General features: G+C 44.2%; 1 protein-coding gene across 2 annotated transcripts in view; it reads right to left on the bottom strand.

Moving 5' to 3' along the window:
- Positions 1 to 22,171, bottom strand: part of ABTB3 (ankyrin repeat and BTB domain containing 3) — a 342,736-nt gene that overhangs the window by 112,082 nt on the left and 208,483 nt on the right. For both annotated transcript variants that reach the window (XM_007540041.3, XM_060194352.1), the window contains exons 2-3: positions 19,094 to 19,243; positions 1,047 to 1,251 (exon numbers count right to left, since the gene is read on the bottom strand). In XM_007540041.3, coding sequence (XP_007540103.1) covers positions 1,047 to 1,251; positions 19,094 to 19,243 — 355 coding nt within the window. The remainder of the gene's footprint in view (positions 1 to 1,046; positions 1,252 to 19,093; positions 19,244 to 22,171) is intronic.

The following is a 22,171-nucleotide window of genomic DNA, read 5'->3' as shown; positions in this document are numbered from 1 at the left end:
ACCATCTGGAACCATTTAATAGAGAAAAGGAAACTGCCGTCAGCCCAAATTGCGAGTTATTTAGCAGATAGCATTTAACAAAAACTATAAAGAGGCGAACATTTATCGCTGGTCCTGTCCAGTTCATTAAGTATTCAAAACAGCCCTAGGAAGCAACTAGTCTGAGTAACCCTGTTTTGCAGATCAAGAAACTGGGGTTTGAAGCTTTCAGGAACTTTCCTAAACCCCCCTACCTGCTGCTTTTAATTGGTAGAACCTGGATTGGAAACCCCAAAATAGGCAGGGTCACTGCAGTGAGAGGAACCACTGAAGTCCATCCTCTGAGAGAATGAAGCCACCTGCTGAGAACCCATCTGTTCAGAAGTGTGGGATTTTCCTGATAGAAGGTAACCTGGGAACTACTGAGTTTGGCCACAGAGCTGGAGAGACTGAGTCACAGAGAAGTCAAAGGGCAGCCAAATAGAGTCAGCTCCTTTCTCAGAGAGCTTCCCCTTCTTTCTCCCAATTTCTGGCTCTTTGCCCACCCAGGCAGGCCCATTTCTGGCTGAACAAACCTTTATGATTCCTCCCCCACAGGAGGTGTTCATGGTTCTGCCCCTTCACTACTGGCTCAGCATGCATTTATAGTCTTTCTCTTCCCCCAGTCTCAGGAGTCCCCAGGGCAGCCAGGATGAAGTGAAAATAAGATACTTTTTACCCAAGCAGGAGCACCAACAACAGTTACCTTCCACCCAAAGTCATTTTGCACTGCAGACATCCTCGGGATTCCGTAATTTGCAAAACCACTGTGCTTACTTGTGCCCTTTTTATCCAAATTGAAATGGCCCTGTACAACTTCACTACAAAGACCCCATCCTGGCCTCAGTTACCCTTTTAATGCATAAGGTTTCCATGTGAAGCCTTTCAGAGAATTTCTATGAAGTGTGAAATTCTGAACCCCAGCCACCCTGGAGGTAGTGCCCAGTAAGTAAGTAACCCCAAAATAGAACTGAATGTAGGGAAGCTCTCTCTCTATTTTTTTTTTTTTTTGGCCATACAGGGCTTACCTTTCCACCTGGAGGTTGACTTTGGAAGGCTCCACGTTAGGATTTTCCCATTCCATTTGTGGGCAGTGCATGAAATAGCAAAGGGTGTACAGGGCTTCAGGTTCCCAGTAGAGCGCCCCCTGCTTGTTGTGCAGGGGGGTGCCATTGCCATGGTGCTTAGCGTTGAGGGGCTGCAGGTGATGCATGGCTCGGGATACCAGGTCACCTGTGGACAGAGTAAGAATTCAGATCCTTCAGGCAGCTAAGACCTGTGAGAAAATGATCCTGACGATTCTGACCTGTAGGTCTCCCCAATCACTGGAGGGGTTCCATGAGCCCCCAGGTCACTTCAAGAAGAGAAGAAAACATTCATTCATTCACCAGGCTGTCATGGCTTACCAGGTTAGGTGTGGCTTTAAGCACAGAGGACTGCTAAGATATTTTCAATCCTATTCTATGGGATCTGTCGTTCCTAACATGATGTAAGTAGCCTTTTGTGCTTCTCTCACCTGGGGATACCCTTGGTGGCATTCTCACTGTAACTAGACTGTCTTACTTACAGTCATACGAATGGACTATGATGTCACTCCTGACCAGTGTCATTTATTTAGTGCATTTTCTCGGTTCACTTAAAACCGTCTCTGCATAGTGGAACATAGTACTCGTTTTGGCAGACCCTCATCTAAGATGCCTGGGATGGTTAATTTTAAGTTTCAGTGTGGGCTATGGTGCCTAGGTGGATGGGGTCAAACACCATTCTAGGTGTTGCTGTGAAAGCTGTTTTTTTAATTTTTTTTATTTTATGAGATCAACATTTCAAGCAGTAGACTTCTGTGTAAAGATTACTCTCCATAACGTGGGTGCTCTCATTCAGTCAGTTGAAGGCCTTAAGAGGAAAGATGGGGGGGGGTTTCAAAGAGGAGGGAACTATGTCTCAGTCCCAAGACTGCCACATCAACTTTTGTTGGCATTCAGCCCTGTTCACACTAATTCCTGGCAGGGTTGGTGGGGGTGGATGGGTTGTATCATTCCCAATCACTCATTACAAGTTGGAACAGGAGCTGCAGAGTCTACAAATTCTTTACCATCTAGTCCTCCCTTCCTCTCCTCCTTCTCACCCCTTTTTTTCTCCTACCAGAGCACTATTATGATATGGTTTATGATGGTGTGAAGAATTGAACCTGGGACTTTGGAGTTTTTTTCATAACTATAATGTTATCTCTCCTATCCCCAACTGTACCATTCAGCACATTTTTACTTAAGAGAGTGAAGCTTAGTGAGAGGTAGGTGTTCCTCCCTTGAAGACACTAGGCTCACTTAAAAAAATGAGGTGCTATTCTTCTTTCTCAACTTCTGTTGATGAGTGGGATTATCCCATACTCATCTTTATCTTTCTGACTTAGCTCACTTAACATAATTCCTTCTAGCTCCATCCAAGATGGGTCAGAGAAGGTGGGAAAAAAAAGAAAAAAGAAGAACAGAAATAGCAGAAAGAAGAGCAGAAAGGGAAACTAAAAGCAGGATTTGACTAAATCTAGAGTAGGGCACCAAAGTAAAAACCCTGTGGTGAGGGGGAGGGTGGACATTCGGCTTCCTGGGGTGGCGGGGGAGGGGCGGGGTGGATGAGTGGGATGGGGCACAGTCTTTTGGTGGTGGGAATGGTGTTTATGTACACTCCTATTAAATTGTAGTCATATAAATCACTATTTAATTAATATGAGACGGGAAAAATTGATAGTATGTCTCAAACTTTTTAAGCACAGACTGAGTCTTTTTAATACATAGGCTGAGTCTTTGATATGTTGACTCTCTCAAAAGCCTAGACCAGGGAGAACAGAAACAACCAGTGGCACAGCTATATACAAGATGTTGGATATTATACAGCAAATCCTAACAAAGGGACTTTTCAAAGTTAACCCAATTACCAAATAATGTGGTAATAACAATAACTATCTATCGTCTTCTTGAACCCTAAGACAGTAGGAGCCTCACATTTCCACTATAAAGCCTATATTTTCCCCAGTCCTGGAACCTTAAGGTGGGGCCCACTTCCCTGCATGCTTCTCTCAATTCATATAAAATAATATTGCATCCGCCGATCACAACCTAATCAACGCAGATCACAACCTAATCAATACAACGAGTGCCACCTCAGCATGCTTCACTTCAGACTGTGTCCAGAGACTTCAGGTGTGGAATAACAACCTTTAAGCTTCATTACTCAGGTGAGACCTTTCCTTTCATAGTATTCTCTAATTCCATCCCAGGTGGTTCACTTCCTAACAAAGTCCCAAAACCTAGATATAGACTAGGTCCTCTGAGATAGAGCATATGTTCACACGTATCCATAAACTAGGGCAAAATATATACCTGAAAGCAGAAGTACACAAGAATCTTCATTGAGTACCCCCCCAACACTTCATCTGCACTATTCCAGCCTTTAGGTCCATAATCGTTCAACAATTTGTTTGGCTCTGCATGTTAACTCTCTTTACAGCCACCAGGTTCTAGATGCCAGCATGATGCTGACCAGAATTCCTTGGACAGACGACCCCACCAATGTGTCCTGGAGACCGCTTCCCCAGAGACCCACCCTACTAGGGAAAGAGAGAGGCAGACTGTGAGTATGGACCGACCAGTCAATACCCATGTTCAGCGGGGAAGTGATTACAGAAGCCAGACCTTCCATCTTCTGCAACCCACAATGACCTTGGTCCATACTCCCAGAGGGATAAAGAATGGGAAAGCTATCAGGGGAGGGGATGGGATAAAGAGATCTGGTGGTGGGAATTGTGTGGAGTTGTACCCCTCTTATCCTATGGTTTTGTTAATGTCTCCTTTTTAAAATAAATAAATAAATAAATAAATAAATAAATAAATATGAGGTGTTCAGGTGCAATTAGGAGAGAGCTCACCCATTAGAGGACACACCTTAATATGCATGAGGATCTGGGTTTGAACCCAGTACATGGGAGCGCCATGCATGGCACCAAGGCAACTCCCCAGGAGGCAGGGTGGGCTGCGGTATCTCTTTTCTCTCTGTCTCTATTTCTCTCATTGCCTCTGTCTGAAACAAAAAGAATAAAAGAAAAGTCAGCCTGGGAATAGTGGGATTGTGCATGTGTGAGATTCTGGTGACAGAAAAAAAATTCAGTGGTGGCTGGAAATTAACTCAGGGCCTCACAAATGTGTGACATTTCTCATTGTTTCTCAAGCCTGAATCTCTTGTTATTTTATTCAGAGAAAGAGAGAGGCAGAAAGAGAGGAAGAGAGAGAGAGAGAGAGAGAGAAGAGAGGAAAGGCATCACAGCACTACTCAGCACTAACCAAGTAGCTTCCCCTTGGCCATGTGGGGATGAGGCTTAATCTCTGCCCCTCACACAGTATAATGCATGCACTCCACTGGCTGGGCCATCTCCTGGGTCTCCAAGACCCACCTTTTACATTTCCAATTCCTGTCAGCAGGAGAGACCACTTCCTTGACATAAGACTGACAAGAGAACAACTCACTCCTTTCAGGAACATAAGATGGTAATGATGCCTCAACTGACAGCTGAAATGGCAAACATTCCCCTTTGCATTCCATGTCTGTACAGACATGACTAATCAAACACAGAGCTCTTTCTACTGGGTAGAGAGAGATGCAGTCTTAAAACCTTTGAGACAATATTCCAAGTGGCTGCTACTTCTGATGTTGTACATTTTAAGCCCTTATCAGGACAATACACTAAGGCCTTTATCTGGATAGCAGATGCAAGGTTGAGCAGACAGCAGCAGATGGTTATTTCCCTATCTTTCCTCCTCTTCCCCCCCCCCCCCACAGCAACAAAACCCTAACTCTCTTAAAGTTAGGTGGATGGGGAAGATCCCAAAGGAACCTGCAGATGGAAAATGTGGAGAGCTAGTGCTCAAGGTTGGAGAGGAGTCAGGGGAGTTCAAATGCCAGCTCTGCCACCTATTGGTGTAAACACAGGGGAGTCATTTAAGTGCACTGGTGGGGAAGAAAGTGCACACACAAACTGTTGGTGTGGTGCGATATGAGCAGCTCTTGATTAAGTGTAAGATTTAGTAGCTGGGTACCTGGGACAGAGGGAAACAGTCCAGCCAACACCCTGAACTGGTGCCCTATTGGAGGGTTGACTTTTTAGGAATTTACATGACAAAGCTGCTCACTCCATTATGAATTACAGTGACAGCAGCCAGTCATTGAGCACCTACACTGTGCCAGGCATGCAAATGAGCCCTTCTCATAATCTGTTTCTCTTCCTTCCTTCTTTCCTTCCTTCCTTCCTTTCTCTTTCTTTCTTTCTCTTTCTTTCTTTCTTTCTTTCTTTCTTTCTTTCTTTCTTTCTTTCTTTCTTTCTGACTTAATATTGATTTACAAAACAAGATAACAGGGGTACAACTCCACACTGTTCCCACCACCAGAGTTCTGGATCCCCAATCTCTTCATTGTAAGCTAAGTAGTTCTCTCAAGGTTGAAGATCTGGGCTAACTATTGTTTCTACAATTATCTGTCTGTATCTTCATACATTTAGCCATTTTTAAAAGGTCCCATCTTTTCTATCTTTCCAAGTCATATATATTATTATTACATCTAAATGTCCCTCTCTTTTCTTTCCTCTCTCTGGTTCTTGATGGAGTTCAGAGCCCTCTGGTCATCTTCCCCCTATCATTTCTCCCCCACTGGGAGTATGGATCAAAATTATTTTTGGGGTACAGAAGGTGAGAGTTTTGACTTCTGTAATTGCTTCTCTGCTAGACATGGGCATGGGCTAGTCTATCCATACTGCCAGCCTGCTTCTATCTTTCCCTAGTGGGGCAGGGCTCTGAAGCAGTGAGGTTCCAAGACACATGTCATACCCTGTTTCTTGTCCTCCTGGTATTCTATTAGGTTGGTCTACTGATTTTATAGCAGTGATCCAGAGCTTGGGATGGGGTGGGGGGCATACTTAGCCTGTTAGGGAACACTGGGCACTGTGTACAGACATTCTGGGTTGTCATGTCCAGGGGCTGCTACTGGCATCTAATGAATAGAACTTAGAGCTGCTGCTTAAACATCCTACAATGCACAGAACAGTCCCCAAGACACAGAAGGGGCCAGAAATGTTAATACTGCCGAGGCTTTGAAATTCTGCTTTGCAGATAAGGAAACCAAGGCTCAGGGTTAAAAGGCTTATAAAGGGCACACAGAAGAATCCAACCCAGGTCTGTCTGACTGTGATGCCTGTGCTGTTCACCCCATGTTGGTCCAGAGATGGCCTTGTGCAGCTGCAGCCAATGCCAAATTCATCTGCAGGCAATTTGGCATCATGGAGCCAAGGTGTTAATAAACGCTCTTTACCCTTGATTTAGTAATTCCATTTCTAGGACTTCTTCCCAGTGTTAGCATCTAGAATACAGCAAAATCTTCACACATAAGGATTCCCCCCCAAAATCTTATTTACAAGGGCCAATTTTTGACAAAGAAACAAATGTTTAAAAAGAAGAACATGGTTAAATAAAGCCTGAAACCTCCATCTGATAACAGAATAAACTTGTACAGTCATTTCAGATGTATGCATAGAGTTGCCAAGTTTATGTAAACAAATCTGCTTGTTAAAATGGTAAGTGGAGGAAAGAGTGAAATCCAAAATTGCATATGTTGTGTTTAGGATTATGTTATTAAAAAACTATGTACTGAGTAAATACCAGAAAAAAAAAAGACAAAATGTTGACAAAGAATTTTGCTGCCTGGTGAAATTGTGGGAAATACTATCTTCCAACTTTATATAGTTCTTAAATTTTGAGTTACATGTCATGTGCTACTTGGTATTACCAGAATCATGAGCTTACTAAGGTGGTGTTTACTTTCTAGTGCCTTCCGTCTACAGTTAGGATGAAATATAATTTGTCTTTCTTTTTTTAAAAGTCTTTAAAACCATTTCATTTTATTTTTATTTATTTATTAGATAGAGATAGAGAGAAATTGAGTGGGGAGAAGTAGGTAGAGAGGGAGAGACAGAGAGACACCTGCAGCCCTGTTTCACCACTCGTGAAGCTTTCCCCCAGCAGGTGGGGACCAGGGGCTTGAACATGGGTCCTTGTGCACTGTAATGTGTCTGCATAACCAGGTGCAGCACCACTTGGACCCTATAATTTGTCTATCTTGAGAGCACCCATAAAAATGAAAATTCAGAGAATGAGAACTATCCCACCTGGTAGAGCACATGCCTTGCTAAGTATGAGGTTCTGGGTTCAAGCCCTGGAAATACATGGAGAAATCATAGCACTGGTGGGGGAGAGGGAGCTCCATGGAAGATAGAGAGGTACTGTGGTGTTTCTCCTCTCTTTTTACCTCTTAAAGCGAAAGATTAAAAATTGGACCATGAATCCACTCAGTGGTATTCATATGTGTGAGACGTGGGCTGTTTCCTGGTGCCACATAAAAGTTAGAAAGCGTGTGTTGTGAGAACTATGGTGTTTATCGTTGGGAGGTGGGAGTGAAGGGAAACAAAACTTTGGTAGTGCGTGTGGTGTGGAATTATACATTGTAATCTTACAGTCTTGCAATCTAATATTGACCACACATAAATAATGGAGGGAAAAGTTTGTGGAGAGGAGAAGAGAGTCTACATTTTGTTTCCCGCACTATCTTTCCAGTTTCCAAGGTTCTGGGTAGCCTTTGACCATGGTTGGGTTAACTCTCTCCCCTGAAAATCCTTCACTAGATACTGCACTGCAAGGTTCTCTACTTTTGTTATGGGGTGCTTCATCTTACTTTTCATTATTATCACCATCATTTCCACTGTAAGCCTCCTCCTCAGCCTATCCCCGGGTCAGAGACCACAAAGAAAACTCTGCGAAGTGTTAGCCATGGGCAATGGCATTGGTATAGGAATTTTGCCAGCACCAGTTTCACTTTTTCCCTACCCTGCTGCTTCCCCTGGTAGCTTCAGGAGTTCCTAACAGCAAATCCACTTGTCACTAACTTGTTACATTGGGCAGTTGGAGCTTGGTTCTAGAGCCTACTCGAGAATCCACTAGTATGTTCCGTTTATCACCTGGAGTCATTTGTATCATATTTTAGTGGCCACTGTTCCTGGCTGCCAGACTCAGGCCATCAGCACAGCACCTGCTAAGCTTCTCCCCTGCATGCCAGATGCATGTGTCCTGAAATAAAGGGCCTCCCATTCCAACACTGGGCTCTTTCTGCCCCAATGTGTTTTCCCTTCAGGGCCAACGGCAACTCACTATGGAGCATTCTCAAACCCCTCACTACTCCAGGGGAGGAACAATCACCATCCTCTTCTCACAGATAGTGTAAATAAAAAGGAGATCAAAATGATCAAGTTACTTGCCCTGGGTCACATAGCACTAAAGAGAAAACCAAGATGCTTTCCAGCATAACTGCAGTTCAACTTTACTGACTAGAAACCTCTCGGGAAAGAATGAAGGAAGGAAAAATGAGGAATAAAAGAAAGGAAGAAAGAAAGGACTAGATCTATGAGATTTTTTTTTTTTTAAGGGGATGAAGAGGTGTAGAGAGGGGGATGGAACAACAGAAGATTGAAGTCTAGAGTCAGAGATATCTCACTGCTTTGCCATGTCTGTGACTCAGGTTAGAGCTCCAGCAGCTACATGGGAGGTGCTATGGCAATAGAGGAAACTCCATGTTGTGTCACTCCCTCCCTTTTTCTGAATGAAAAAGTGTCTTGGAGCTGCCATGAAACTACACATATGCAAGGTCCTGAGTCTGTAAGGAAAAACAACAACAATAACAACAACCACCCCCACAAAAGTGCTAATTTCACTGGGAAACTTATCATGCTTGTATGTATTTATCTATTCATTTATCAGAGGTATTTGTAGAGCCTTCCTAAGTCTAGACATTGCTCTAAGCGCCAGGCACTGTGATGCTCAAAGAAAGAAGTGAGTTCTTGTGGAATTTGTAGCTGCAGTGGAGGAGAGGTTGTGGAGTGTCTTTCTTTTCATGCTGCCTCTCTCTCACTGCTCTTTCTCTCTCTAAATAAAAAGAATGAGAAAACTGGGCCTGGCCTTTCAGTGGTACCATGTATGCAGGAGGCATGCACAATGTTCATTCCTCAACTGCATTAAGAAAAGTAAAAATCACAATCTGCATTCAATTTTTTTTCTTCAGGGTTGCTGGGGCTTGGTGTTGGCACTATGAATCCAGGGCTTCTGTGGTCATTTTTTTCAATTTTTTTGGATAGGACGGAGAGAAATTGAGAGGGTAGGGGAAGACAGAGAGGGAGAGAAAGACACCTGCAGACCTGTTTCACTGCTCATGAGGCAGGTGGGGAGCTGGGGGCGTGAACAGGGATCCTTGCATGGGTCCTTGTGCTTAGTACTGTGTGTGCTTAACTGGTGTGTCACTGTCCAGCCCCCTTGGTCTGCATTCTTTAAGGAACATGTGTGTCTTTCCTGTGGCCCCTGGGGCCTTTGGTGAGCTTAGAAGCACACACCAAGCAGATACTTATACAAGGAAAAGGCCTTCTCTGGACTTATTGGGACAGGTCTGCCTGACCATTTGGAGAGACAGATCCTAGCCCTCTCACCAAACAACTGGGTGGGGTCCACCTTGCTCATGCTTCTTTGTCCATCCTTTGTTCTCAAAACAATATTCAAATCCAGCACTGCCTTCTTAGCCACCCACCAAGTCCAGAGCACTCTGGACCTTTTGTGTGGCCCATTATGATTTGAGATAACAATATTTCACTGTTTCTGGGGTACCTACCATGTGACAAGAGCTTCACACACATAAAAGAATTCCTATTTCAGGGATATGAAGGCTGAGGCTTGGGAGTACAATTTGCTGGCCTAAGGCCACACAGCTAAGGAAGAGCAGAATTATCCTTCCAGCCCAGATTCTCTTTCTTTTCTATTTGCTATGCTGTGTCCAATCCAGCTTTGATTTCTGGTCCCTTCACATGTCACCCACAACTTGGGAAATAGCAAATGACTATCTGGGGACTATCAAAAGTCAAATGGATAAATGAGTAATCCCCTGTGACCTAGTCAGTGAGACAAAATCTAACAAAGGTGCTACAGGTGAGAGGAACACTTAACAAAATGCCAGTGAAATGACATTCTTTTAAAAATTTTTTTGAAATATTTGTTTATTTATTCCCTTTTGTTGTTTTATTGTTGTAGTTATTATTGTTGTTGTTATTGATGTTGTCATTGTTGGATAGGACAGAGAGAAATGGAGAGAGGAGGGGAAGACAGAGAGGGGAAGAGAAAGATAGACACCTGCAGACCTGCTTCACCACTTGTGAAGCGACTCCCCTGCAGGTGGGGGGCCAGGGGTTCAAACTGGGATCCTTATGCTGGTCCTTGTGCTTCGTGCCACCTATGCTTAACCCGGTGTGCTACTGCCCAGCTCATGAAATGATAAATATTCTATAGAATATTAATTTTGAACTGAAAGAACTAGAACTGAAACTATCTATGTATGAGATGTATGTCTAGAATATCTGAATGGGAATCTACATCAGAATAAACACAAGGATCCCCAAACTGACACAGGCTGGTGGCTCTTTAACTCCAAACCCTAGGAAATGTGTAAGGCCAGATGTGCTGGACTTGGCAGCTGTGGTGCCAGGGCCTCATGTATGATAAGGCAGGCACTTATTTTTACTGAGTGAGCTATCTCTTGTCCCAATGATCACAGAACATTTTTTTGTTGAAACCAGTGAAACTCATAGAGGCTGAGAAGAAGCTCATGTCCTTGTCTTAACCACTCTGCTCCCTCTCTAATAGAAAAAAAAACATATCTTCCCCATGACCTAGGAGGATATTGTTCTGGGTGTATTATACCAGTGTATGTTTAGTTACAACCATGCCTTCCTATCTGAGCATCTCATCTATCTTTCTCCTCCCTTCCTTTATTTTTTATTTATTTTTTATTTTTATACAAGAGCATTGGTCAGCTCTGCTTTATGGTAGTGCAGGGGATTGAACCTGGGACTTTGGAGCCTCAGGTATGAGGCTCTCTTTGCATAACTATTATGCTATCTACCCCCCATCTCCCTCTCTTCCTAAAAAATTTTTCTTTTAAATATTTTATTAATGATTTACAAAATTATAAGGTAACAGGTATAATTCTCTACTGTTCCCACAACCAGAGTTCTGTGTTTCCATACCCTCCACTGGAAACTGTAGTAAGTAGTTCTTCCTAAATCACAGATATGAATAAACCATTATTTATATATCTGTATAACTATACATATATATTTACTCCTTTTTGCTTATTTTTTCTATAGTCCTACTTTCTCTTCCTTTCTAAGTTTTCTTTTTAAAATTTTTATTGTTACTAGGCTCCCAGTAGCCATTCCCCGCCCCCACTTTTTCTTTCAGTTTTATTAGATAGGACAGGGAAAAATTGAGAGAGAGAGGAAAGGGAGACAAAGAGGGAAAGAGAGATATATACACCTTCAGACCTGCTTCACTGCTCCTAAAGCTTCTTCCCCCCCTGGAGGTGGGGAGTGGGGCTCAAACCCAGGTCCTTATGCATGGTAACATGTTCCCTATCTCATTTTACACTCAGAATAAAGATGCCAACCTTTCTTTGTTATGCGGAGTTTCTTTTTCCTCTCAAAATGCCCTAGACTTTCTAAATTCAGAATCTAGACAAATTTCTCTGACCCAAACTACATGCTCATAGTAGTGTGTGTGTGTGTGTGTGTGTGTGTGATTTTCCCAGTGTCCTGATACATATTCTGTAACTTTCCCCTTGCAGATTCAGTCTTCAGAGCTGCAGCAAATGTTGGGCTTAAACATCCTTATTTTATGGACAGGGGATCTTGCTACTCCTGTAGGTTGTTGACACACACCTGCTGGGCTACTCCAAGAGAACTGTAACCTTGTGGTAAGTTGTGAAAGCTCTGCCAGGGAAATCCTGGATTTTTCTCTGCCATCCTTAGTTCACAGGTGTGGTTGGTAGTGGACAAGGTGTTTAATCTCTGGCTTCCAATCCCACCTCATTCCATGTCCATGTGGGTAATAATGATTACCTAAAACTGATTTACTCAAGCTTACTTGCATAAAGTACTGCTTTTCCATATTCACAATTCAAGTTTGATCCCTGCTCTCACTACATTGAAGGAAGCTTTGGTGTTGCTGTCTCTCTTTCTTTCTCTCTCTTTGTCTCCCCTTCCCTCCTCTCTCAATTTTCCCCTGCTTCTTTGCCTGTCTCTAGAAAAAAAGAAGGAAGGAAGGAAAGAAGGGGAGGAAAAGAAGGAAGAAAGGAAGGAAGGAAAGAGAGAGGCTGGGTGCTGGCACGCCTGGTTGAGCACACATAAGGTAGTGCCTGAGGGCCAAGGTTCAAGCCCCAGTACCCCACTTGCAGTGGGGAAGTTTCACGAGTGGTGAAGCAGAGCTGTAGGTTTCTGTCTTGGTCTCTCTCTCTATCTCCCTTTTTCCCTTCCTATCTCCCTATTCCCTCTCAATTTCTCTGTCTTTGTCCAAAATAAATAAACAAATAATTTAAAAGAAAGAAATGACTCATGTTCTTGGAGTGCTGCAGTGCAATTAGCACCTGCAGCTGCATTTGTTAGCAGTGTTTGCTAAGAAGGCCATAGTTAGGTGCTCTGCCCTTGACCCTGGAGAGCCATGTCCCTCATTTAAGAAGAGAAGAGATAGAGGGAACACACTTTCTCCATTTCCCCTTTGCTGGAAAAACAGTGACTACTGGAATCCACACTGGCAGGGTAACCTTTGAATCTGATGAAGGGCTCTCTATGTACACACAGAGATCAAGCTTGTATTGATTCAGGCCACAGCACAAGCCTGTCGAAATTACAGTCAGATCAGAAGATAAGGCAATTTTATTATCTACCGTTGCATATGTGGCTCATCAAAGAACTTCTGCACACATTAACTACGTGTCTAAACCTCTCAGTAATTAGCAGTGACCATTTGCATGCCAACAATTTATATGCAAAACTTAGCATTTAACAGGCAAAGACTGCATTGAATTTACAGGGCTACCTGTCCTCCAAAACAATGTATGAAGGATGAGCTGATACGGGAAAGGGAGTGCTTGGATGAGATGCAGATTTGTTCAGCAAGCCCCCTCCTTAAAGAAGACACCCATAATTAATCAATAATCCAGTCCAGGTGTCCAGGAATAGCCTTTAAGATATCCAGGAGGGAGTGGAGTTCAGCAGAAGAGGAATGAAGGCCATGTCTGCACAGGGGTCCCCAGTACATCAAAGCACCCTGAGTCAAAGGAGGCGGGAGCTCACTTTCTTCACAGATAAGCAGCTGCAGGAACTTCAGAGGTATTTTAAGCAAAACTTGTACCCAAGTGCCTGGGAACAGGAGGTCCTGGCCCAGCAAATGAACCTCAAGAAGGACATCGTCAGGATTTGGTTTAAGAATCAGCGGGCCAAACTCTCTAGATTAAAGAGCAAACCCTCAAGAATACCTCAGAAGATGGAGGTATCCCAGCCCATCAAGAAAGTCTTGGCCCCTCCACATGGGGTCCACCAGTTACCAGTTGTTCCTGCACCATACCAACCGGCCACCAAGTCCTCTGCTCCTGCCCCTTCCCAAGGTGCTCAGGGGACCACCCTGGCTGCCCCAGCCCCCCACCTACACTTGTCACACCAAGACCCAGAGGAAGTGCACGGTCTTCACAGAGGGGCAGCTACAGGAGCTCAAGAGGTACTTTGAGCAGAACCAGTATCCAGGCTATGGGGAGCTCATGGCCTTGGCACAAAGACTGCAACTAAAGGAGGATCGAATCTCTGTGTGGTTCTCCAACCAGAGGGCCCAAAGGACAATTTCATAAGGGACCCTCCAGGGCTCCAGGACCCCTGTTCCATTGCCCCAGCCATTCCCACCAAAGGAGGCCCCAGGTGCCAGGCTGACTCTGAACTCTGTAGCATTGGAACCCAGACTTTTGATGAGCCCAAGGTTTTAATGGACAAAGCTCCTGCCCCCAGTTCTGAAGCTATAGGCCTTGCCCCATCACTCCTGCCGCAGAAGGCCCCACCAGACCAAAAAAGCCATACACCGTCCCAGCGCTACAACCCCCGACTCTGCTTTAGGAGGGCCCAAGAGCTCAGGAGACCTACACAGCAGACCCCTCAGACCTCAGCTTGTCCCGAGAGAAACTGCTCCACTTGTAGAAAATCACAGGTCTTGAACATTTTGAAATCAAGAAAATCAAGGAGTTTTCTCTGTCAAATGTGGGTCACTCCACTTGCTGAAACACCAGAACAAATGCAGACCTCCTGACCCCAGATACCCTCAGTCTCTGCTTCCCTGGAACCCCAGCTTTGGCCCCGGCTCCTGTGTGTGCGCCTTCTAGGCTGCCCCAGGAGCCCCCAGCCTTCCTCTGCTCAGCTCCACTGGAAGCTTCTCAGCACATGGCCAGACCTGAGGGGTGGGGCACACCCACTTCTGTCTGTAAAGAGGAGGACTCCCTGGACTTGCTCTTACCCCCTGTCTGCCTGCCAACACTCAGTGTGGTCGACCCTATGGAACTCGGTCTCCTCCATCACTACTGGAATCTTGTTCATCTGGGTCTTGGCTGATGCTGGTTTTCCCAATCCTGGAACTCTGACCTTGGCACCTGAAGATTCAGGACCACAGATGAACCTCATGACAAGTTCTGAAAGTGCTGGCTCCCAGGACAAATTGATGTTAAACCTTGGAGGGAGGACTTGCCCCTCCTCTGAGGACACATTGTCCCAGGACACTTCTGGCAGCAGGGCTCCTGGCCCCTGGTTCACTGCAGGGAAACTGGAAGAACTGACTTACTGTCAGAAACAGATTTGATTTTACATTTTGTACCTTTCATGCTGAGAAATTTGAGAGACAAATTAATGGTTTTTGATTTATTTTTTATTGGGGAATTCATGTTTTGGAGTTTACTGTAAGTGAAACGGTTTGTACATGCATGGCATTTCCCAGTCTTCCACATGATAATGCAATACTCACTGGGTCCTCTACCATTATGTTCCAGGACCAGGAACACTCCCCCCACCCCCCACCTAGCCCAGAGTCTTTTGCTTTGGTGCAATACACCAACTTCATTACAAAAAAAAAAAAAAGATATCCAGGAGGGACCAGGTGGTGGCTTACCAGGTAGAGCACACAGGTTTCCACATGTGAGGACTTCAAGTCAAACCCCTGGTTCTCTGCTGCAGGGGTTGGAGGAAGCTTCACAAGCAGTGGAGCATATTGTAGGTGTTACCCCATTTTGCTATATCTTGTTCCCTCTCTGTCTCTTACCTTTGGGAGAAAGAAAGAAAGAAAGAAAGAAAGAAAGAAAGAAAGAAAGAAAGGAAAGGAAACAACATTGCCTACCTAGAGTAGTGGAGTCATGCAGGTACTGAGTCCCAGAGATAACCATGGGAAACACACACACACACACACACTATATATATATATATATATATTGATGGATGTATAGAGAGAACATCATATATATAGTATATGCTATCTACATACATATGTACATATACACATTTAAACACATATGTATGCATATATTCAGGGTTCCTAGGCTTTACCAGTTTGCTAGAAAGGTTCACAATTGTATATATATGGTATATATATATATCTTCCAGGACAGGAGAGATATCTCACTAGGTGGAGCATGAGTCTTGACATATGAACAGCCCAGGGCCCAGCTCTGGCTCCACTTGGGAGTGCAATGGCATGTGGTGTTTATTTCTGACTCTTTATCGAAACAAGGGGAAAAAAAAAAAGCCCAGAGTCGTGAAAGCATGCTTATGTGAGGACCTGGACACACACACACACACACACACACACACACACACACACACACACGGCCTTTGAGACCCCAGAAAACAGCAGGTTTCCACACCTCCAGGTGTAAGAGTCTGTTTCCAGGTTATTCCACACAGATATGACCCAAACCTGCAGAGATCTCAGAGTCACAGGCATGCCTACAAAATAGGCAGAGTCCCATAGGAGGTGGCATTTCTCTGAAGAGTTAATGCTTCCCCAAGAGGGCTGTCTAGACTCTGACTCCCTGGGGAGGTGTTCAAATGCCGACATTTTCTTATTCTGTCCCAATTATTGCAGATAGCTTAAATTATTGTGTACACACACACACACACACACACACACACCCCACTACTTCAGAAATAATGGGGCCATCAGAATTGCCTGCTTGATCTTGTTTTATAAAGTGTGAATAAAAAGGCACTGAATTACTGTTACATAACTGATATGAAAACATTCTTGATAACTAAATGTTAATAGGATTTGCAAACATATGCACTTTACGCACTGGGAAAATATTATTCTGTGGGTGGAGGTGGTGGTTCACCCAAAAGAGCACATACATTATCATGTATGAGGACCTAGATTCAAACCCCTGGCCACCATATGGAAAAGTCTGCAGTGGGGGAAAGCTTCATGAGCAGTGGAGAAGTACTGTCTCTTCTCCACTTCTCCCTCCCTCTCTAGTACCACTCTTTCTGTCTCTCTTTATTAAAAGAGAAAAAATTGGCCATGGGGTTGTGGAGCCAGGTGGTGGTGCACTTGGTTAATCGCACACATTACAGTGCACAAGGGTGCAGGTTCAAGCCACTGGTCCCCACCTGCAGGAGGAAAGTTTCAATGAGTGGTGAAGCAGGGTGTCTCTCTGTCTCTCTCCCTCTCTATCCCCCCTCCCCTCTCAATTTCTCTCTGTATCTGTCCAATATAAATAAATAAATAAATAAATAAACTTTTTTTGAAAAAAAAGGCCACCATGCAGATTAACTGATGGATGTATAGAGAGAATATCATATATATAGTATATGATACATGTGTACATATATATGTATATATATGTACATACATGTATATGTATACATATGTACATATACACATTTACACACATATGTATGCATATATTCAGGGTTCCTAGGCTTTACCAGTTTGCCAGAAAGGTTCACAGTTCCCAAAAAGTGTAAGAAAAAGTGCATCAGTGATGAGTAGCTATAACTGGAGACTTCTCATGTTTCCAGGAGTTATATGAGGGTGGAAATGCAATTTCTAAATTCCAAGCCCAGGAAAGTAGTTTTCTAGTGACCATAGGATGATGCCCTGTGGCTTGAATCAGTCAGTTTTTCCAGAGTCTCATGACACATGCTAAGGGATGATGCCAGCTCTGGAACTACAGAGAATGTACAAGTAACAGTCTGGATCCTGAATTCTTCTTATGTTGCAGGGCTTTCTAGAATTACACCCCAATTAATTCTTTACCACATCCTAGAACTCCTGAGATCAGAGCTCTAGTCCCATCAATAATGAATGCATAGCTAAATCACCTGACAATCAACTGGGTCATAAGGCTACAGCTTCTTTCCATCTGGCTGACCCAGCTCAGAGAGTACAGGGCCTCTGACTTAGAGGATATGCAACCATGGCAAATCCTTGCTCAAACTTGGGACACCTAGCTCTTTTGACAATACCTCTCTTTTTCCCATCTTTATGCCCATTCTTGCCTTACCTCTACCTCTCTTTTTCTTTCTTCATATTTCCTGAGAGCCTATTATGTACCAATAGGTATTGAGGATATACCAATGGACAAAACAAACACAGTATATTTATTATCTATGAGAAGATAATCTGGTATTAAGAGAGACAATTAATAAAATAAAAGAGGGTCCAACATATAGCTCACTAGGTAGAGTACATACTATGCCATGTATAAGGTCCAGCTTTGAGTCCTGTTACCATACGGGAGATGCCACAGCATTGAGAGAAGCTCAAGTGCTGTGGTAGTTTCCCCTCTCGCTATTTAAATAAAAAAAGTCAACCTGGGGGCACTGAAATCATGCCTGTGTGAGACCATGGCTCTACAAAAATATAAGAAATGAATAAAGTATAGAGCGTGACTAGGGGAATGATTGTTAGTGGTTACTGGGTTTCTTCTTGGGTTGACTGATGTGTTCTAAAATTGTTTATAGTGATGGCTGTATAACTTGGCCACTATAATAAAAGTCACTGCACTGTGCATTTAGATTGGTGAAGGTATATGAATCAAATCTAAATGATAAGTAAGGTTGCTGTTAAAGATACAGAGTAAGTGGCAGGATTACTGCTGGGGAAAGGGTAAGTAGTGAAAGGGCATACTGATGTAATTTTCAGGGGATAGTGAGGGAGTGGTACTGAGAAGGTAACATTGGGTGAGACTTAAAGGTAACAAGGGAGAAAGCCATGTTGATGTGTGGAAGAAGAGTGATCTAGGAAGAGGAATGGTGTGTGCAAAGGTCCCATGGTGCCCTAGGGACAAGAGGGGCTGGGGTGGCTGTGAACTCTGGGAGTGATCTGGGTAGTGATGGAGGAAGATATCTGAGGAACATGGGTGAGGGCATAGGAAGCAGTGCTGAGGGTTCTGGTTTTTCTAAGTGTTCATATGGGAGCCAGTGGAGGATTCTGAACAGTTCAGAGATGTGACTCAACATATGCTGTAGATCTTTCTTTTTCTTCGTGTGTGTGTGTGGGGGAGACAGAGATAGAGTGGTGAAGCAGGGCTGCAGGTGTCTCTTTAATTTTTTGATTATCTTTATTTATTTATTGGATAGAGATAGCCAGAAACTGAGAGGAAGGTAGAGATAGAGGAGAGAGAGACAGAGAGACACCTACAGCCCTGCTTCATTACTCACAAAGCTTTTGCCCTGACCGGGGGCTTGAACCTGGGTCCTTGTGCATTGTAACATGTGCACTCTACCAGGTGCTCCACCACCCAGTTCCTGCAGGTGTCTCTCTATCTCTTCTTTCCCCTCTCAATTTCTGTCTCTATCCAATAATAAAAAACACTTACTCCTCCAAATCCAGGATCTCATGCATGCAAGGCGGGTACTGTACTACTGAGCCACCTCCCTGGCTGCCAGTGAATGAATCAATCTCTGTGGAAGCCAGCAGTGAACAGTCAGCATATATGAAGCCCTTACTCCACAAGCCCAGGAAGTCACTATAACTCCACTTTCAGCCAGGCACAGCTATTTTCTCTGACAGGAAAGGAAGGCTCTGACAAGGTTAGGCCCGCCCCAGTCCTGCTACATGCACACAGTAGGTGCCCAGGGCCCACTTACTCAGCTCAGTGATGCTGCCCACGCGGGTGGCCAGCAAGGACTGCTCAATGGTCCTCAGCTCCGACTGGCTGAACAGGGGCAGCTCTCCTGGCTTGTTTGCCCGCTGAGGGTCCCGGTGAAGGTTTAGGCTGTCAGGCAGGCACAGCACTCCTACAGGGGCAGAGAAGGAGAGAAAGACAGGCTGTGAGATTTCATCCCATCAGTGGAAGGGTACAGAACTCCCCCCCCACACACACACACATCAATCCATGCCAGAGCCCTGTGGTAGCAATGCCAAAGGGGGAACAGGGGTACCAAATGCCTTTCAGAAATGATGTCCGGATGGTTTCCAAGGCTGCCTCGAAGTCCTGGCCTGCTGTTGTTTTGGCTTGAACATCTATTTATTAATTAATGATGAAGAGAGTCAGAGCACCACTTATTCATTTATTTCTTTATTTTTAGGGCTTTACAAATATTTTACTTATTTAATCATTACTTTATTGAGGGGGTTAATGGATTATAGTACAGTTATTGACACATTGGACTGGGTTTGGTGCACTGCAACAGACCATAAAATTTTATTTGTTATTATTTTAATTTATTTATTTTAGGATAGAGACAGAAAGAAACTGGGAGGTGAGGGAGATAGAGAAGGAGAGAGAGAGAGAGGAAGAGAGAGAGAGAGGTTTATTTATTTTTAACAAAAAGAACCAGAGCACTACTTATTTATTTACTAGTGAGAGAGAGAAAGACAGAATGAGAGAACCAGAGACATTACCTATTTATTCACTAACAACACAAACAGAGCATGTGGATCAAAGTCAGGCCCTGCTACTTGCAAACCCAGCTCTCCACCGCCTCCTTGCAACCTGACCTGCTGGGTATTTTGTCTGAACACACACACTTCCAAAGGACATGGAGCAGAACCTTCTCCTCAGGCCTGCCAGGGATTCTCCACTCAGAGAGGCCACCTGACCAGCCATGGTCAGTGTTCCCATTTCCTTCATTCTGCTTGAACTAAACATGTTCAGCAAACAATGGTCACCCCTTGAAGATGTTCAGGAGTGAGGTGACACTTGTCATGGACCTCAGCTGTCTTGTACCACCTAACAAGTGACTCCAATCACAGGGAGCAGGCCACTTGTTCCCAAATGTTGTTGCCTTCACACCTAGAAGGTTCACCCACAAGGAAGGTAAATATAATTGATTATTCTCTTCTCTTTTCTTCTTCTTCTCCTCCTCCTCCTTCTCTCTCTCTCTCTGATTAATAATGGATTAGCAATGAAAGTGACCGTTTGATCCTATTGTTCTTAACATCAGGAAACTAACTGGTCAAGTGAACTTCTTTCTAAGATTGTTCTTTTACCATTTGTTGTTCAGACATGCTTGACTGACTCAGAATAGGAATGTATTTTCTTTCTTTCTTTCTTTCTTTTTATTATATAGGGCAGAGAGAAATTGAGAGAGGCCTGAGAAATAGAAAGACACCTGAAAACCTGCTTCACCGCTTGTGAAGTAGACCCTCTGCAGGCTGGAAGTGGAGTCTTGATCCAGGGTCCTTGCTCTTGGTAATATATGCCCTTAACTAGGTGGGTCACCACCTGGCCTCAAGAATGCACTTCCTATCACAGCCCAGGAGACGTACCTCCACTATCACTATTACCATGCACACTTCCCATGTTTGCTTTGGCAAAATATTTCTTTTTTAAAATTTTAAAATTATTTTAAAATAATTTTAAAATTATCTTTATTTATTGGATAGAGACAGCCAGAAATTGAGAGGAAGGGGGGAAAGAAAGGGAGAGAGATAGATGGACACCTGCAGCCCTGCTTCACCACTTGTGAAACTTTCTTCCTGCAGGTGGGGACTGGGGGCTTGAACCCAGGTCCTTCCACAGTGGAAGGTAGTGCTCAACCAGGTGTTCCACCACTGCAAAATATTTCTTAGTTATGAAAGAACATTGAAGTATACCATGTGAAATGCACTCTCAAGACGGCATACTTTTCACTTCTCTTCTGCCTTAACAATGCTGTTGTTATTTGGCAGCTTTTGCAGCTGCCAAAAGTGATTGACTGACCCACTGTTGGGTTAGGATGGACCATTCAGAAAACACTGGATTGTTCCAGCTCACAATTTGGCAGTAAGTGGGCATTATCAATTCGCTGTTTATTGGAGGTTGCCTCGTGCTGTGTCAGGCTCCCAGGGGGGTCTGAGCACTTGAAGGAAGATGAGATCTTCAGAGAAAGGCCAGCAGGCACAGCAGCCTAAATCCTTTCCCTGGTAGCGCAGTGAGTCAGCCTCCTGTTAAACTCAGGCAGTGACCCTCTGAGTCACTCCTGCTTCTTCCTGTTGGATCACTTTCAGTCAGACCCAAGTTGAGAAGCTGTTGTCACAATGATGAGTATTGTCACAATGATAAGTGTTGAACCAATCCCTTATTGCTGCCCTGATGTCTTTGACTTTTGTTTATTTTCATAAAGTCAGGCTTCAGAAATGCCTGATTTCACTAATCTGAGCTGTGTTTTCTTTTCTCTTTCTCGTTCTTTCCTCCCTCCATTCCTCTCTCTCTCTCTCTCTCTCTCTCTCTCTCTCTCTCTCTCCCCCAGAGCACTGGTCAGGTCTGGTTTAGGTGGTACTGGGGATTGAAACTGATACCTCAGAACCTCAGGCATGAAAGACTTTTGCAGAACCATTATACTGTCTTTCTGCCTCTGTGCTGCTTTTTCATTCAAGGGGAGAGAGGGGTGGGGGAGGTGGAGAGAGATCTTCCTCTGGTGCCACAGCACCTCTCACATACTGCTGGGGCTTAGACCTGGGCTGAATGTGGCCAGGCATGTGCCCTTTCTGGTGAGTGTTTCTCTGGCTCTGGCCCTGACTGTTATTCAGGGACCCACTACCCATGCCACACTCACTGCAGATGGCCTTGGATGACCATGACCTTGCTAGGTGACAGACTTAAGGTTCTGGGACATGAAGTCCTCAGCTGGGGAGAAGGGGGCAGTGGTTGGGGGGGGGGGCTTCACAACAAAGGAGACCTGTGAGGGGGTAGCATGTGTACAGGAGTGATGTTCTCTAATGAATGATATACACAGTCATGT

This window comes from Erinaceus europaeus, chromosome 7, assembly GCF_950295315.1.
Source record: "Erinaceus europaeus chromosome 7, mEriEur2.1, whole genome shotgun sequence".
In the NCBI taxonomy this organism is placed as follows: domain Eukaryota; kingdom Metazoa; phylum Chordata; class Mammalia; order Eulipotyphla; family Erinaceidae; genus Erinaceus; species Erinaceus europaeus.
This window is presented reverse-complemented; position numbering and strand designations above follow the sequence as displayed.